The sequence below is a fragment of the Dromaius novaehollandiae genome, chromosome 18 (assembly GCF_036370855.1).
Source record: "Dromaius novaehollandiae isolate bDroNov1 chromosome 18, bDroNov1.hap1, whole genome shotgun sequence".
In the NCBI taxonomy this organism is placed as follows: Eukaryota; Metazoa; Chordata; class Aves; order Casuariiformes; family Dromaiidae; genus Dromaius; species Dromaius novaehollandiae.
In genome coordinates, this window is record NC_088115.1 from 12,634,700 (window position 1) to 12,652,603 (window position 17,904).

Below are 17,904 nucleotides of genomic sequence, written 5' to 3' on the forward strand. Positions count from 1 at the left end.
GAGAATAGCTAGGTACTTGTGTTCCCATGCCTAACCCATCAGTATTTTATTTCAATAGCTATTCAGTGCAACCTGGTATTTTAAAATGAATACTCCGTAACTGAAAGTAGTAAGAAGTAAAGACAAAATGAAAAGGAAAGAAAGTGTCTCTCTTGCCGTTGGAAAAAATTCCATGGACCAATCTCTTCCATGGGAGGCAGTTGCTCCCCCCCCCCCCCCGCCCCGTGGCACTGCAATAGCCACATTCCTGTCTGAACGGTGCTTGATTTTGTTGATGTTGTTTTAAATACAAGAACGATCAAACCTCTCTTTGCTACGATACACAGAGTAAGCTGGTAGTATGTTAAAGAACACTGCTACTATACTTTAAATAATATCGAATGGTAGAATACACCTTGATCTAAATCTAATACCCCTCAAGAGTCACTTTCTTTCCTCTATTATATTCAACATGTGCTGGACACTTTAGACTTACTTTAAGACTAAATGCAAGTTAGCAGATAGCCGTGGATCTGTAAACTGCGTTGTTCTGTTGTTATGGTCAACAAAATAAACCCTGCCTGTTGCTGTATTTCGGATCTCCCATCCAGGAGGCAGTGGACCAAGCTCTTCACAATTGATGTTGCTAAGATCCCTGTGAAAACAAATATAAAATGAAAAATACCTCAGCATTTGGCCTCTGAGCCAAACAAGCGTAAATGTAACAGAACAATTCCATGAAGTCTGAGAAAATGTATTGTTTCAGAAACCTGATCGGTTCAGCTGGAATCTCTGCTCCCAAGGTACAAGCCCACCAAAGAAAAATTATACACCCCACAACACACGCCTTGGGGAAAGAGAACTCTTATCAAATAACCTTCACTTTTATAAAGTAACTTCAGATGTTAAATTAATACAGTCTTAAAACAAAAATAAAAGCCATTGCCATATTTGCCAAATGGAATTGCACTTCTACACCAATTCTGACAGCAAACATTTTTTAAAACAACATTAGTCATGTAAGGAACTCTGAATCACACTTTAAAAACTCCTATAAAACAAAACTATATTTCTGAACAGTTATACTTTCCATTAAGACTTATGCATAGGATATGTGCCTATGCCACAAGCAATTTCTGCCCTCAAATCCCAAATGCTAGTGGGATGCAAACAAAACATATCAAATAAAACACCGTATGAATAGCACTGAGTAATGCACAGAAACTTTAATCGGTCTTAAGAAAATTCTGCTGAAACCAGGAGGATGTTGCTTCATTTTGGAGGTTCGTATGTGACAGAATTAGCATTTTTTTAATGTACATTTATTGTTTTTTTGTGTATGTAATTTACACCTCAAATATCTCATACCCCTTAACAGCACTTCAGATCTCCAATATGATGGGGGCTGAGGGGAGGAAGGAGTCGCGGGGCAGAGCTGCGGAGAAGGTGCAGTCCACAGGGACGTGCAGGCGGAGAAGCTACCAAGGGAAACATTGGCGTCTGGGATCGAGCTTCCTCTGGTACTACCCATTTACATAGCACTGCTGAACTGTAGGGCTCATTAACTAAACGACCGTGGCATATTAGCATAAAATTACACTATTCCTTAGGAAAGACACCAGCTCTATCCCCTACCACTATAGCTAGGACACACCAACAGCCAAACTTCCTTCCCAGACACTTGCAGAGTTTCTGTTCACACACCTAAGAGTAGCACTAGCTTAGATTTTGTATAAAATTATTACACTGAAAATTTACAGATTAGAACTTAATTTTTAGAGAAGTCTACTTTCTAGGCTTCTGAGAATGCAAAGAGCACTCTAACCACGGTCTTCAACCAACACAGGATCTCTCACAAAACCCTGCGTGTCCTGTGGTCAAAGACGCAGCAGCCTGGCTGGCACCACTTCTGTTTGAAGCACGCAGCTAACTGCCTGGTAACTTTTTTTTTAAACAACCGATTTCTAGCTGAGAATATAAAAACAAAATGAAAAGACTGCATTAAGTGTAACTAAATTATATAATGAACTTAATATTTGCATCTTCATACAGAGCAATAAATACCAAGCGAGTAACGTGCACTTTCGTTCAAACAGGAGAACATCACGGGCTTCGCAGACTCCCGCTTTCCGGCTGACATGCACAGAAACAAAACTAAACAGCTTCCATTTTTTATTTTTAAATGGTAGTTCACAAAATATTTGCTGTTTCTAATAAAATCTATTTAGGGTAGGAAATCACTAAATATAAATAGTGCCATCTTCTGCTATCAGCCTACATTCTGCATTTTAAAGACAGAGCTCCTCTCTCCGGTCTCCTTACTTTCAGATAACGACTTGGGACAGGGCTAATCTACAGAGCGAGAGTGGTTAGGCTCTGTAAAAATTCCTGCAGGCAGATTTCTAAACCCATTCTCCCTCCTTAAATCCAGTCTATCATTACATAAAACAGTAACATGTAAAAAGAAAATGATTACGTCCATAAATCTCCTAAGACTTAGATGCCTCAATTTGCATCGGCACGTACTTAATTGAGACACAAAATTATGTGGCAAAGTGAGGTAAATTTTTTATACAGAATACCAACTATTTCTAACAAGCAATTCATATAACATGCAAGCCATGGGAGCAAAGACGTTCTCATATACAACTGCCAACTGTATCTCACTCTCAAGTCTAGAGATAATGCATCAAAACATACGGTATTTTTGTAACCCCAAAGTAGCATTAAAAATATTTAAAATAATCGTTTGAAAATGTAATGGAAGTTATGGCTTTGCGGCCTTACCAGGAGATCCGAAATCTATTTCCACCGGAATGAACACCAGCAGCAGCCACCAAAGCAGCTGGAATTCTTACAAATGCCAGTCCCAGCTGCCCATTTCAAGCTGTGCACCCCCTGGTACAGCACCATCCACAGAGTTGTGGAGGCAATTTTCAAATAAAATTTCTTTTTTTTCTTTTTCTTTCTTTTTTTTTTTTTTTAAAGGACAAGCAGAAGCTAGCACATCACAAGTATCATGTATATAATGATAAAGATACTAAACCATAGAATGATTTGAAATGTCCTAGAAACTGGAGATGACATAAACTCTTGGATTACACTTTCCATTTCCCTGCCAGTGTAGGACTGTTCTTTAGAGTACCCTTTTTTAGCACTTCACCTAGTTTTAATTTTGCAAGTAATAGAGTCCATAACCCTACTCAACAGCTCAAATTGTCACAGATGTATGGATTTCCCCCCCCAATATTCCTCAAAGTTTTCCCTCTTGATTTCACATTCCCATTTATATTACCCTCAGTACCAAGAAGTATTTCTTATTCTGTCAGGAGGCTTCAGATTTATTTTCTCCTAAGTGTTGAGGTAGTTGTAACAGACGTAGCAGTTTGAATATTTTATCACAACTCAACCTTTCCTCGGCTTCTTTACCTGTTTGCCTCTCTCCTGAATTTTTTCCACATTTATATGCTGCTAATGAGGTACTTCAAAACACAAATGATATTCTAGGAACACCCATGTTAAAGAACACAGAAAATAAACGTTACTTCCTGCTCTGTACAGGAAACCTCTCATAAAAAAATAAGCCATTTTTAGGTGTTTGCTGCTAAACCCAAATGAAAAATTCCTTGCCTAAAAAAAATTAAATCAAAATAAAAAAAATCCAGGCACTTTAAACATACCTCACCGCTTCAGCTTCCAGGATTTTTACATCCCAGTGCCTCCAGTTAGTTTCCCCAAAACACAAAATGTACCAAACTTCTCATTCCTTGAGTAAATCACATTCAGCACTCTGAACACGGGACAATAATTCTCATAGCCAAGTAAATTCAAGCTATTTTTTCACCTCCCCCATCAAAAATTGCTACATTTGTCTGGCAAAGTTCATAAATACATGTTGCCAGTTTCTCAAAACTTGTTAAATACCTGCACCTGAATTTTACAGAATCTGTTTTTCTCTTAAGTACCCAGACGAATCCGAATTTTTGGAGGTTTTGCAGAATATTAAAAAAATGGACTTGCACTATAGTTCGTATGCAATACCTGCAATTGGTTAACTATATTTGTTTTCAAAATGCCTCTGTAATTTACTACTTGATTCTCCTTTGCTGCATTAAAATAATTTGGAGAATTAAGCAGAGAGATTGATTTATTTTGAAGAATGACTCAAGATGATATGTTAGAGGCCAGCAGTGAGAAATATAATACTGGATAGAGAACTCTGAGGACAGTTCTAGTTAAATTATTTCTATTTCAGGCCTTAAGGATACATTCATTCTTTTCTTACCTGGGTACTCTTGGATCATGCCACGTGCTAACACCAGTCTGAGTATGCAGAAAATAGACCTGACCTTGCTGAGTTGTTCTTTGCTCTGTGAAATGAAGATAAAGTAATAAGAACAAAAAAATACAATACAAACAAACTCAAAGACTGATTCTCTAAACTAAGAATCAAAAGGATCTTACATATGAGAATGAGAGAACCCAGTTTCCCAGTATCTTGGAAGACCTACAATTAACAATTTTTAATTTGCATACCATATCCTTCAGGTAGATCAGGAGGAGTGTGCAAGTGTGTCCTGCTCATGTAATTTCTGTGTCTTTGCGATCTGACCCTTCTCTCTGCCACTCTGGGGTCTGACGACTGCCCGCATGTTGCGCCGTTCGTTCCTGTAATCGGAGTGTTCTCATCCACAAAACAGCTTAGAGGTCTTCCCGGACTGGAATATTCAGATGCTGGCCTGTTGTGGGGGGAGACACGGACATGAAAATATTTGCCTTCTCTACCAGAAGAAATTAAAGTTTCTAACACTACACTTACATTATACTTTAGATAATCTAAATTAAAGCCTTGTAAAGCAACATTTATGAGTAGAAACAATGAAAGTGCTCGCTGTAGCCAGTTTCACTGAACATGTGAGAGGAGTCAGGGCACCTCTCAGGGCAAGACTGCCTCCCTGCCGGCCTTTAAATGCGTTTGTGTGTTACTAAGAAGTCTGCCTATGTTCTTAGCAGGACACCGGACAGGAGCTTCTGTTAAGGATGTTGGAAAAACCTAATGGACTGCAGAACGCAGCAGTTGACTCATCCAGCGGGATACCTTGACTATAGGCAGGAAGCTTTTATTCTAACCACAGTTGGTTCATCCCAAAGTAGTCAGTAAACCTTCTTACCTATCAGGCCTAACCTGACACTTAGGTGATGCTGCAATGCTTAGTATATGATGCTGCAGCATCAAGATCATATCAAATACTCACATGAGCAAGTCCCACCTTAAAAAACAGAGGGATGAGAATAAAATTATTTTTTGATGAGGGGCTCGCACCTCAAACTTTCTCACTTTGCCTTTGTAAGGCCAAGGAAGCTATCAGGTCTGTTTTTTCCTTGTATTCTTAAGAAAGATTATTAGGTGAGGATGGTCTTAAAAAACAGAGGGATGAGAATAAAATTATTTTTTGATGAGGGGCTCACACCTCAAACTTTCTCACTTTGCCTTTGTAAGGCCAAGGAAGCTATCAGGTCTGTTTTTTCCTTGTATTCTTAAGAAAGATTATTAGGTGAGGATGGTGAAATGGACTAAGTGAGATAGAAACAGTTGCTTTTGATAGCTTGACTGAAAGAGAAAACACTGAATTATATGGTTTCATATCTCAATGCTGCTTTCAAGAAGATTTTAAACAGGTTAAAGGGAATTTATAAGACTGCAGGAAATCCCCTAGAACAAGTTACCTATTTTAGATTTGGTTTTCTACTGTAAATGTGTCTAGAGTTTAGGTTAGATATTTTAACATACCAGGAAAAATATAGATAAATTTTAAAAAAATTCAGTACCTTCAGTCACTTGAAAATTGCAAATATGTATCAGAGCTGGCAGCATTAGCAGCATACAGTTATTTCAAGTCAAATACAACCTTACAGAAACTATAATAATATTTATTGAGGATGCAAGAGAAGCCACAGACAGTCTGCAGAAGAGTCTGACACTCCAAAATTCAGGTTACAGCAAAAATGGTTTGAGAAAGCGCTTTGCAACACACATCTATTGTTATAAGAACAGGCGATCATAATGAGTTCAGATCATGTTCTGTAACAACCAATTTGAGAAGTTCGCGATTACGTGGCTATAGCATATACAAAGTCAATGCTGGTAAACTACTCATCTCTTTTTCCTCATCTCTTATAATGTGTCTACATTGCAATGGTTGTACTTACAAGGTTCTACCAAAGCAACTCTAGGAAAAAAAACCCAAAGATGCTAGTATTAGGAGAGAAAAATCTAGTCAGAATGCTTCTTCTCAGTAAAATAGTGGGGAGACTGAACGAGAAAGACGTCAGGGACTTGTAGAGTGACTCTGAGGGATGCTGAATACCTCCTGTTATAGCCATTTAGAATCACTAGTGCTCAGCACTTTTGGTCAGCAAATTTCCCCATAAATGCATAGTCTCCTAAATAATTTCTTACCGTGTTGGCCTTTCCCACTGAGTTGTTCGTGTAATGTGATTTAAATACTGGATCCTTCCAGAAGCAGTCCTCCGCTCCTCCCACCTAGATTTCAGACATTAAGAGATAAGGCAATGAGTGGTATTTCCAGGAAATCAGGGCACAAAATGTTTCCAACATAAATGCCAACTCAGGAAGACTTTTACTATTATGAATCATGCTAGCTTAACAAGGTAACAGGAAACAACTAAAAGTTCAACTCAGAATTAATTTTGTGTGTTTTTCCTTTGGAACCAGGCATATCATTAACAATATCACACCATCATGTTGAATAAACCTTTGATTTCTCATTAAACCCAAATAACCATATAAAGAAATTTACTGAAAACATGTTTAACACTGCATTCAATATTTTTAACAACTTGTCTCAGTAAGTGCTGTCATAGCATCTTTACGCACTATACTTGCTTTTCAGCAAAAAAAGTCACTTGCAAATAAAAATTTTTTAAAATTTATTTTTCCACTTCAAAATATGAGGTTATAAAGCTAGCACTGCAGTTACACAATTAAATAAGCAATATTTATACAAGGAATGTTTAAAGTGACAATTTAAAAGCATTTTCAAAAATGTTCTTAACTTCAGACTCCAAATGAACAAAAGAATGATGTTTAGGACTTAGATGATAATTTACATTTTAAAATTCATTATTTGAAAAATCAGTTTCTACTATCTTTACCTGCCAAAAATCACATTCAGAGGGTCTGTGTTTGCTCTGAAAAGATTGATGACAGCACCAGAACCTAAAACAGAGCATTTTTCTGTATTCCCAAAACTGTTTTAGGTGTTAATGATGCCATTAACTCTCACAAGGAGAAATCAAAATCCTAAACCCAGTCTTCAGCAGGTAAGTATAGCAAGAACTCGGGCAACATTGCCTTTTCCAACAATGTTTTCTTTACTATGATTTACATGGAAGAAAAGGTGATCCATTTTTACAATAGTGTATACCTCTGTAAAAGACAACCGGGCATGTGTGTTCACTATATAACTACATTGCTACAAAACCAGTGTATGGATAAAGCCAGATTGCTGGCTATGAATTAACATTGCATCAGTTTATCAATTCTGTAATTTAAAAGAGCTATGATTTGTTAAAAGAATATACTCTTTAATGCATGCACTTCTTATGCTACCTCCTTTTTTCCCCCAAGAAGAGACAAGACAAGGGTCAAACTATTAACCATTCCATGTAGCCTTCTAAAGTAAGTAAGTGGCTGGCTCATCTCCTGCTCCTAAATTAAGGACTGTAGGACTCCGAGTGTTGGAATAAAAATAAATTAACCTATTTTTGACTTCTCATTACTGCAAAAGTCTGCTGTATGTACTGTTTTTGTATTTATATCACACTGGTGTCAGCTTACCCATCTGGTAAATCATTATCAAACAAACGACTGCAATCCACAACTTGTCCTCCTGTGCCTATTCGGTCTCTGGACTGGAGACTTACTATTAAGATAATAAAGGAATTATTAAAAATACAACATCTGAATGCAAGTTACATTTATATTTGAAAGAGACTAGTACAACTTGCAGGACTAAATTGAACCATGTTATGGATATCTTTTCCTTCCCACAAATCAAAGAAAATTTATGTAGAAACAGGGTATGTTTTCACACATGTAATTCTCCACACACTACTTCAAAAAAGCTAGCTTAAAGAACATGAATGTAAGTTAAGGCAAAAAAAAAAGTTAACTCTGAAGCTGTCATTAACTTTCTTTGCATGGAACAGATGAAAATAACAAAGCTGCAGGGTTTGTCTGGTGGCAACAGGGTGGCTTAACCTCATGCAGAACGGCTAGGATAGCAAGTGGGATGGTGCAATGCTAGTGCCAGGCTTCGCTACTAACAGGAAAAGAGAACTGATAATAGAAAACTCTAAAACACTACGATTCCCTCATGCTTTTGACTCCTTTCTATGTATTTTGTATGCACATGAGATTCAACACACGCACATGCACACACAAAACCAGGCAAAATTTAAATGCTATATGCACTATAGATTTGGTTTATCAGCTCCTTTCAAACATCAGCAATAAGAAATCAAATACAATTCTTTCACACAAAGCAGCAATCTGCATCCTGAAAAACCCTCAACATCTGTTAAAAAAAAAACAACAAACACTATTACAATTTTTACATGTTTTATTGTAAAGGGTATTTATGCCTCAAGCTCTTGTACTAAAACTATGAAAGCAAAAGTTTTTAGGACAGTTTTTGTTCCTAATGTCATAATTTGCAAGCATCCAATCTGATAATTTATGGTACTTGTATTCCTTGGTTTTGGAGAGTTTTTGTTTTTAATAATAAAATGATTACTCAAAACCAAAAACTAAATACGTGCTGTGGCACTAACGTACCTCTGGACAACCGTGTTCAAGTCCTGTTGACACAAAGTGAAATAGATTTACAGACCTAAATCTAGACTCAACCAAATATTTGTGAAGATCACAAAGGTACAAAAGGATTTAGTAGCACAGGTAACTTTTGCCAGAGAGACCAAGTGTTGAACACCACCACAAAGGTGTATTGAAGCTTAAAATTTTGGGCCTTCAACAGACTGAAATAAGGAGCCCTACAGTACCTGCTTGCTATATTCCTAAACAATATTAATTCCTAGTCTTCCGTGAACACTAACATTACAAAGCAACTCTTCCTTAGAGTAAAAGGTACCTTAAATTTAATTTCAACTGAAACGAAATCATAGATGTATTTATTCTGCAACAAACCCACACATTACAAGTTCACATTGTTGCATGTAGGGAAGGTTTGGCAAGCAATACACACAGACAAAAATGAAACTAAACAAAGGCAATTACCTCCTCTTTGCCTATGTGAGGACCAAAATTTGTGCACGGCTTCATTTTGTAATGAGTAAGGACTCATTTTTTCTGCACCGCCACATCAGAAATAAAATGGTGGCACAGAAGAGAGCTGCAAGATTAAGACACAATTCAGGTGCCCTTTGCATCCAGTACTCCCAAGCGTCCCCTTCTCTTCCCCCCTTTGACGATAACCCCAGGTATTTCAAATAAAGATCCCCTTGCTCCCTGTCCCAAATTATAAAGGCATACCCACTGTGCACTTGTTTTGTAAGGTTATCAATTGCTGAATATATCAATTACATTTTAATAGACCAGGCATTTTTTCAATGTTACATAGCCTTTTAATTGAACTAGCTTATCATTAGAAGATTAGATCTAGTGTATTTAGATAGTTTTCTATCTCATTACTAATTTTTAATCACAATTTCTCCCCTATTTAACTACAGCAGTGGAATTATCTACTTTTACTCAGGCTCATTCACTCATTCAACAATATTCCTTTAGTGAAGACTAAAATGTAAGGAGATTATTAATCACAATTTCAATAAAAAGAAAAAAGACAGGAGTCTCTGGAACCTTACCATGCACTCACTAAGTTAAAACACAGCAACGACTGAGGAAACTCAGCCTTTTTAATGATAACAGCTTAAAGCAAAACATCCATATTTGTTCTAAGCTGACAAGCTGTGTTTTTTCTGGTTTCAGTGCCGGATCCAGTAGCCCCTGGTAACTAGGGGCAGCCCCAGCAGCACACCAAACACTAACACAGTTTTTGCTATACTACTTCTAATGACCGCAGCAGGTCGAGCCGACTGGTCAGCCTGGTTCGTACCCACGCTGCTGACAATTAGTTCTCGCTGAAGGATGTTTACCATGCCCACACGGCAGGGTATTTGCCTCAGGTTTCCCAGCTGGCAGCCCAGTAGCCTTGAGACCTTTCTGGTTCGGGGATTTTTTGTTTAAAGTGCCCATATTAATGGGCACAATAATTCTCAAGCCACGCTGACAGAGATGCATGCTGCATACTCTGGAGGGCAGCATGAGAGCACGCCAGGGCGCAAGGGTACCAGCCCTGCAGTGCCCTGCCAAAGGCTGCTGTGGGCAGAGGGAATCCCCATCCCCTTGGGCAGGGCTCGAACAAGCTATCTTGTCAGTTGTGCTCAGGTTTTCTCTGAAAAGAAACCCCACAAACAAGTCACATGCGTACAGCATGATCAGGCAAGCAAAACCAAAAAGCAAGCCAAACTGACAGCATAACGCACCCCATCAAAATGACTGTTTCATCCTCTACAGTTCTGTGCAAGCTCATATGGAAAATCAATGTTCTAGGATGGTCTGAAGCATCAGCAACACCCTTATAATGCCATGCTTCTACCAGCATTTGACCTTATTGTGCCACCTTACTCCTATCTTAATGTTTTGCAAACCCTTGCAGATCAGACATTAGACAGCTGGTTAAAACAACATAAAGTGACAAAGTCATAGGTATTATTCAACCGAGCACTTTGAAAAAAGTGAAGAAATGCACTGAGGCCCTTACTCTCTGCCTGGCTTCTCAGTATTTTTCCCTGGCTACTGATACAGGAATACTGCATGGATATTATCTGAACTAGGAACAGAACATAAAACCAAACATGCAAGTTTACTTTTTCCCCCATCTCCAAAAATACTCATTAATAATACTCATCCTGCCATAAAGACCTCCTATCCTGATCTATATCTTTGTGACTTCTGAAGTTATCTGCTACTAGAAAGGCTGCCCTCTGAAATGGCTCAGAATGCAGACACTTCAGAAAGCACCAAAAGAACACTTACTTTGTAAGATCTCTCAATGGCCAAAAAACTTGTAGTCAGTTTTTTATGGGGAGTTCAGACTCAAATTGCCACCATTTTTTACAGAAAAATTCCAGACAGTGTTCTTTCTAGATAAACTTCGTATTATCTATGGTCTTATCTGTCTCAAATCAGCACTACAATATTACAACATTTGGGTCTTGTTTTTATTCTTTTATAATTCTGTACACACAGACTTCTAGGTTGAGGTCCAAATGGCTCTGGCACTAAACATCAAATCTGGAAAAAAAAGTATGTAGTCCAGAAAACTGAAATCTAGGAAGGTATTTCTACAGCTACTATATTAAGCTCCAAGGGAACTAAAAGATAAAAAGCCTCACTTACCTACTATCTGTCCTCTAACAGTATCGTTGTCATTTGGCCCAAGCTTGCACAGATCCAATCTCTGATCTACAAAACCAGGAAACAAAGTGCAAGTCATTTAATATTTTGTTGCCTTTGAGAGGCATGCTGAAGCATCATCAGAACAAAATTTGGCCTAATTTAAGATTATTTAACAGGGAAAAAAGCAAAAGTAAAAACTTTAAGTCAGGACATCATTTGCATAATTCTAAAACAGGAAACAAGACTAAAAGGACATTTGTTTTAACAAATTACCAAGGTACCAAGCCTGCCCTGTTGCCATAGTGTAATGGGGTAAAGGAATTGAAAAGGCAAAGATAAGTTAGCAATAATTGACATAACTAAGCTAACCTCAGCCACAAAGCATCATTACAAACTCCAAACCAACTGAAGTATATAAGCTTCAGAAAAAAACAAAAAAACCCCAACCACCATTAACTGTCACTTTTCTAAAAATTCTGTGCATAAGTTTGCTCTGAAAGAGGAGAAAGACCAGTGTTTAGCTTACTTACAACCAGTGTCTTTAAGGCGGTTGATTGCATTTGAAAGAAGTCTCACACAACCCAGAAAACCAGCTCCCTGCTTTTTATGAATTTTCTTGTGATTCCATACACTGATCGTTATTGAATCCGACTTCCCAATATATCTGAAAAATGTGAAAAAGAGCACTGTGAATGACACTTCCTAAATACTTCAAAGATACTCCAGAACTCATTTTTGGGGGAAAAAAAATTATCAGCCATTACATTAAAAATTTAACACACACACTATTGGCAAGAGAGAGTAAAACTTCAGAGAAGATGTACCTATTACACCTTAATGAAGGTATGACTTATGAAGGGATCTACCTGGGTACAAACTAACCTAAAATCATGATTGTGAAAGAGAGTATTCATGTGAGCACTCTCATTGTCTTCAAGCTAAAGACTGAATCCAAAGCCTATTGAAATCTGTTCAAAACAGTAACAATGATTTTAACAGACTCTGGACTGGGTCCCGTGACCACATCTCCTCAAGCACCTATAAACATGTTTAGATTCATGCCTACTTTCAGTCTAATCAAAAACAATGGCAATGCTTGTGGCAGCATGTATTTGTTAGCAGCACTAGCAAGCAAAGTAATTCAAATGCCAGGGTAGAAACTACTGCTTTAGCATCTTTTTGCAGCACTCCATCTGCTGCTTCTTTTCAGGCTGTTCTTCCAACCACCTGGAATGCAAGTTACTCTAGTTTAGACTTATTTCATTGAGCACTCAAGGAGAATAAGGTAGACCTAGTTACACATCTGCAATTAATGAACATTTGGGAAGCTAATTTACTATTAAGAAAGCTTCAGACAGGCCCAGGCTATAACATACATTATGTACTGTGAATGTGACCCATTACAAAGTTCCTACAGTACCTTAGTTGAGAAGTGCCACATTCCCATAAATTGCATACTGCCTACATTACCGTGAAAATACTCTGCAAAATCCAGACTTGCATTTCCCAGACTTGAGGAAATCTCACCACTGTAGGCTATTTTATTTTTGCTTTTGTTTGAAGCTTCGATCTTCAGAAGCATTTAATTTGTAAACTAGTTTTCAAAACTTTTAAAAGACAATTCCAGAATACCTGAGACATATTAGCTACTGTATATACCCTCTAACTATGCAGTGACAATACATCTGAGTAGAAATGAAAGGTACTGAATAATATAGTTATTTTAACTTGAGGAAAATGAACTTGTTACTATGGTTTAGACCCTGAAAAGCGCTTAGTTCCAGTTCTCCATTCCCAGATCAGAGATTCTGGCCTTCTCTAATTTAATTCCAAACATTGTGTTTGATTTTTGAAGGAAAACTAATCAAACAACTTGACCCTCTTCCAAATACATCTCCCCCATTGACTAAAAATTTGTTAACTTTAAAACAACTTAATGCTATTTGCATAAAGATAGAAATGATACTGTCAAGGTTGGCAAACCAAACAATTGAACTACCTGTCAGGGTTTAAAATTGCAGCTGTGATCATGTAAGTTCTCAATTAACACTTTTCACCTTTTTCCTTTATTGTATAAACTCAAAAAGCAGAACTTTGACAACTTCTTTTTACCACCTGCAGATAGGGACTGACCCAAGAAGCAGAACACAGAAAAGCATAACTGTAGGCACATACCCATGAGCATGGGTTAAAATAACCAGTGCACATTTTACAAAAATCTCACACAAACAAAACCCAAAGTTTTTGAAATACTAAACTGATTACATAATCTTAATATAGGTCAGATTTTTGGCCTTACAACCTTGACAATGCCAATTTTGAATAGAGAAACAAGAGATGAAGATGGGTATTCACGTGCACAGTTGCAGTCTACAATGTTTCATGTACTTAAAATAAATTCTTATGAGAACAAGGTTAGGTGCACTTAAAAATAAAGACTTATCATGACCTGTCTTGAATTTTCCAGTTTTCCTTGTTGCTTTAAAAAAGTCAGAGGTATATGGTTAAACACAATTTCACAACAGAACAGTTTGAATAATATGTAGAACAGCTGAATATACAATACAGTTTCCAAGAATTACTGTAACATTTCAGGGTGAGGTTCTCGTGGTTGAGATGCAGACAGTAAGCCATCCATACCAAACAGGTGAGGACTTCCCTATTACTACTAACCTACACTGCTTTTTGTACCAGAAGACCTGGTCAATTCACACATTTGAAGAAAATCAACACGACAAGCTGTATTTTCCAAATATGTTTTTTCCCCAAAGAAAGAAAAGAGATAATACAATAACTGCTAGTTGGCTTTTTAGCAAAATGTTTCATCTGTATTTCTGCATAATTTCAGGCACAAAAATATACAGTTGCATTTAGAAAGTGAAGGTAGGACTAAGTTGACCCTTCAATTCACTTGGTGAATAAGTTACGTTTGTTTTACATCATCTGGCAATAAAGTTCCAACATAAAAACCTAAGGAGGAATTTTATTTGTTACTAAAAAAGAATGTTCCAAAAATTAAAGTAAGTTAACAAAAAACCTCTTCATTTTATTGGACGTTTCTCTATTCCTCCTCATATTATTCATTCAAATTCCTGGAGCGTTTCCCCATCCCACCCCCATCCACAATATTTATTTCACAGCTTCAATCCTTCAATAAAGATAACAGAATTAGTACTAATTAAGTGGAAACCTGGAAATTCAACTTCCATATACATTTTGTTAACAGCAGGGCACCTAGTCAACCTTCCCGCATTTCCTGATCTGTAAAATTAGCATCTTGCATAAGAATTGGATGTTCAGAAGTTTTCTGAAAACTGCCTATTCTCAGCACTTCCACTTCTAAACCAAATCAAGTAAAATCCATACTGAAAAGCCTTAAAAGATTTTAATCAGATTTTAAACACAGGGAAAAAATCATTATTTTATCTTTAAAAAAAAAAAAAAGTATCCTTGCCAAAGCAGCATCTCCTTGTGAGCCAATATACCACACTCAGGAAGGTTTGATATCAAGCGACTGCTCATCCCCATGCCGTTACACACACTTTCCCTGAAGAGTTCAGCTTGGTAGAGAAAAGCAGAATGAAGAAAGTGGAAAAAAATATATATATTCCTGAAAAAACACATCTCTTCCTGATCACAAGCCAGATGTACTCCCTCCAGAAAGAGAGAAAAATGCAACATCAAGAGGTATGAACTCGGGCCTGGAAGCCAGGAATTCCCAGTTTCTAATCCATGCTGTCACACAGAGTCTTTTTATGATCTGGACAAATTATTTAGTTTGTTTCTCCATTTTCCCAGTTCTGAAGTTTTGCTAATACAACGGTAACGTTATGCTCTGTGATTTCAAAGCAGTTTTTTTGAGCAGTTTTCCGACTGGGGGAAAAGAGGAGAAAAAGAGAGACATAATGAAAAGCATCTTCCCAATTTGTCCTCTCCTCGCTTCCTTCACCCCGACGTTTCTCTCCTGCCTGCTGGCACCTGACGGGTGTTTTGGACCCGTAGGCCGGTGAGAACAGAACGAGGCCGGATGCTGCGGCTTACACGGGGACACAGCGTACGCGCAGGGCACTGACGGGCGGCTGCTTTCTGCCCCGCAGCACTGCCCCGGCCTCCCGTGGAGCCCAGCCGGGAAGACCCTGCACCAGGCAAAGCGGTTTCTACTCCAGAAGTGCCCAACAGGGACACCTAAAAAGTTCAGCCACCCCGAATATGATGGGCAGACCTGGGGCCAAACACGACCCAGAAATGCTTTCACCTGAATGCGAAGGGCATCAGCTTCTTCGAACTGGTCTGGACACCCCCGTTGCGGAGGTGAAGCTGCTGCAAGGAGCTGTCGATGGGCTCTCGTGTGGGTTATGCTAGTACGGGATACGCCTACACCAGCAGCAAGCAGAGCCGTGCTCTCCCTTCCCGAGAAAACCCTGCTCGCCAGCCGCAACAAGGCAGCTGCGGAGCAGAGCTGGACCCTGGGGAGAAGGGCGACTCGCGGGGGCGGCCCAGGCTGGCAAAACGCAGGTGACAATCAGCCCCACGGCTGCGGGGCAGAGATTATGGTACACATACGTCTCAGACATACACAGAGCATATGATTTGCTGTACCCGAAGGGCCAGAGGTTGATGGGCAGGGATGGAGGAACAGGCTGGAGGGCACAGGGGAGCGCGGCAAGGCTGTAAGAGAGATCCAAGCTATCGCAGAAAAGAAGAAAAACAAAGGAAGAGAAAGAGGCAATTTGGCACGTTTGAGAACTGATGGTTTTAGATAGTGTTTAAATGCAAGAAGGTCTGTAAGTCTGCTACATTCTGATTATTCAAAGCTTTGGGAAAAGGCATGAACAATAGGGAGAAAACAAACAAGAGAGAAAATAAGGAAGGGGAATACATCCAGGACAAGCATGATATTTTATTGACATTAAACTGCATCCAGACAGCAACTATTTGGCAATTTTTTTCTGGAAAGCCTCCCAGATTCCCCCCCCCCCACACGCCCATCCAGACTGAAGAACCTAAGCAACTAACAAATTCAGCTGCTTCCTTTCACACTAAGTTCTGAATTAAGGACCACATTAAGGCAAAAACAAAACCTTTTTTTGTTCTTGTTAATACCACAGAAATCTTAAAAAACAGAACAAAACAAAAACCCTTATACAACAGAGTACCTATTATGCTGAATCAGGTTAAGAAAACACAAATTCCCTTAGAATTGGCAAGCTAATTCAGACATTATTCTACAAATATATCACAGAGCCATCTTACCGTGCCACTCACACATTACATCATGATGACATGCAAGACTGTTCATTAGCAACAGTATGAACCTGTCAGATAAATTCTAAATTGGGGACACTTCAACACAACATAGCATAGAGACAGTTTTACTGCACATAAGCCTATTACAGCTATTAAGAAAAAAAACCAACAAAATTCTTTATGATAGGAAAAAAAATTGTTTTGTTTTGTTTAACTTCTACCTAACTGTACCTTCCTCTGGCTGATCTCCTGCACTACGTGGTGGCAGAGAGGACCAGGAGGGCATTCTGCCCCGAGACTCGTCTGTCACACTTGGTCGTAAGTCAGACACTGCTGCTCCCATGCTGTGGTGTGTTGTTAGGGTAAACATTAGTAAGATTTTTTAAATCTATTATACAGTTGTTTTCAGAGAATAAGAAAAAAAAGATTAATCTTATAATCTGTGAGGTTTGTCATCAGGTGCTTAGCAGTAGGCTGCTTGCTGCTCTTATTATTTTTCTATTTTTTTCCAAAAGGAAAAGTCAGTTATCTTAATATCTGATTAAGATGAAGAGCTAAGAACTGACATTAGGTACATGAAAGTAAAAACTTATCTTAAGATAAAAGACAGTGAATTATTATATCCAAGACATATAATCTTTTACTGCTGTTTTAAATAGGAACTGAAAACTAGGTCTTTATAAATGAAAATACATTTCCCTCTAATAGAGTAAGGAAAAAAAAAATAAGACAATAAAATGGGCTAAATGATTATGAAGAAAGTTTTAAGAGAGAGAGAATTATTTTCAAATTACAAGGCCTGACACCACATTGAATTTTACTTAGGATTAAAAATACTGCATATACTTCTGTGTCATTAGGGAACTAAACTGAAGGAATTAAGCAGTTTTCCCTACAGGGCAAGGAATTTATATTAAAAATAATAAAATAATTAAAGAGAACCTAGTTTTGTTAGAGTTCGTCTTCCTTAAAAAAGAAACAAGGACTTATCACATAGGTGTAAACTCATTATGACAACCCAGAGAGAGAACTCTCTCAAATCTCAAACATATAAACTAAGCATGGAGAAAAAACATGTGCCTCCTTAAGAGCAATTTATTACCAGTCTAACAAAAAAAAATTCAAATGAGTCTGAAGTCAGAACACTCAGGACAAATGAAAGGAATGATCAAGAA

At 38.1% G+C, this 17,904-nt stretch overlaps 1 protein-coding gene across 1 annotated transcript in view; it reads right to left on the bottom strand.

The window, feature by feature from the left end:
- SMURF2 (SMAD specific E3 ubiquitin protein ligase 2) overlaps positions 1–17,904 on the bottom strand; it is a 68,882-nt gene that overhangs the window by 16,673 nt on the left and 34,305 nt on the right. Inside the window, exons 4-10 of the mRNA XM_026099062.2 lie at positions 12,013–12,146; positions 11,483–11,548; positions 7,841–7,925; positions 6,440–6,523; positions 4,516–4,718; positions 4,265–4,349; positions 476–634 (exon numbers count right to left, since the gene is read on the bottom strand). Coding sequence (XP_025954847.1) covers positions 476–634; positions 4,265–4,349; positions 4,516–4,718; positions 6,440–6,523; positions 7,841–7,925; positions 11,483–11,548; positions 12,013–12,146 — 816 coding nt within the window. The remainder of the gene's footprint in view (positions 1–475; positions 635–4,264; positions 4,350–4,515; positions 4,719–6,439; positions 6,524–7,840; positions 7,926–11,482; positions 11,549–12,012; positions 12,147–17,904) is intronic.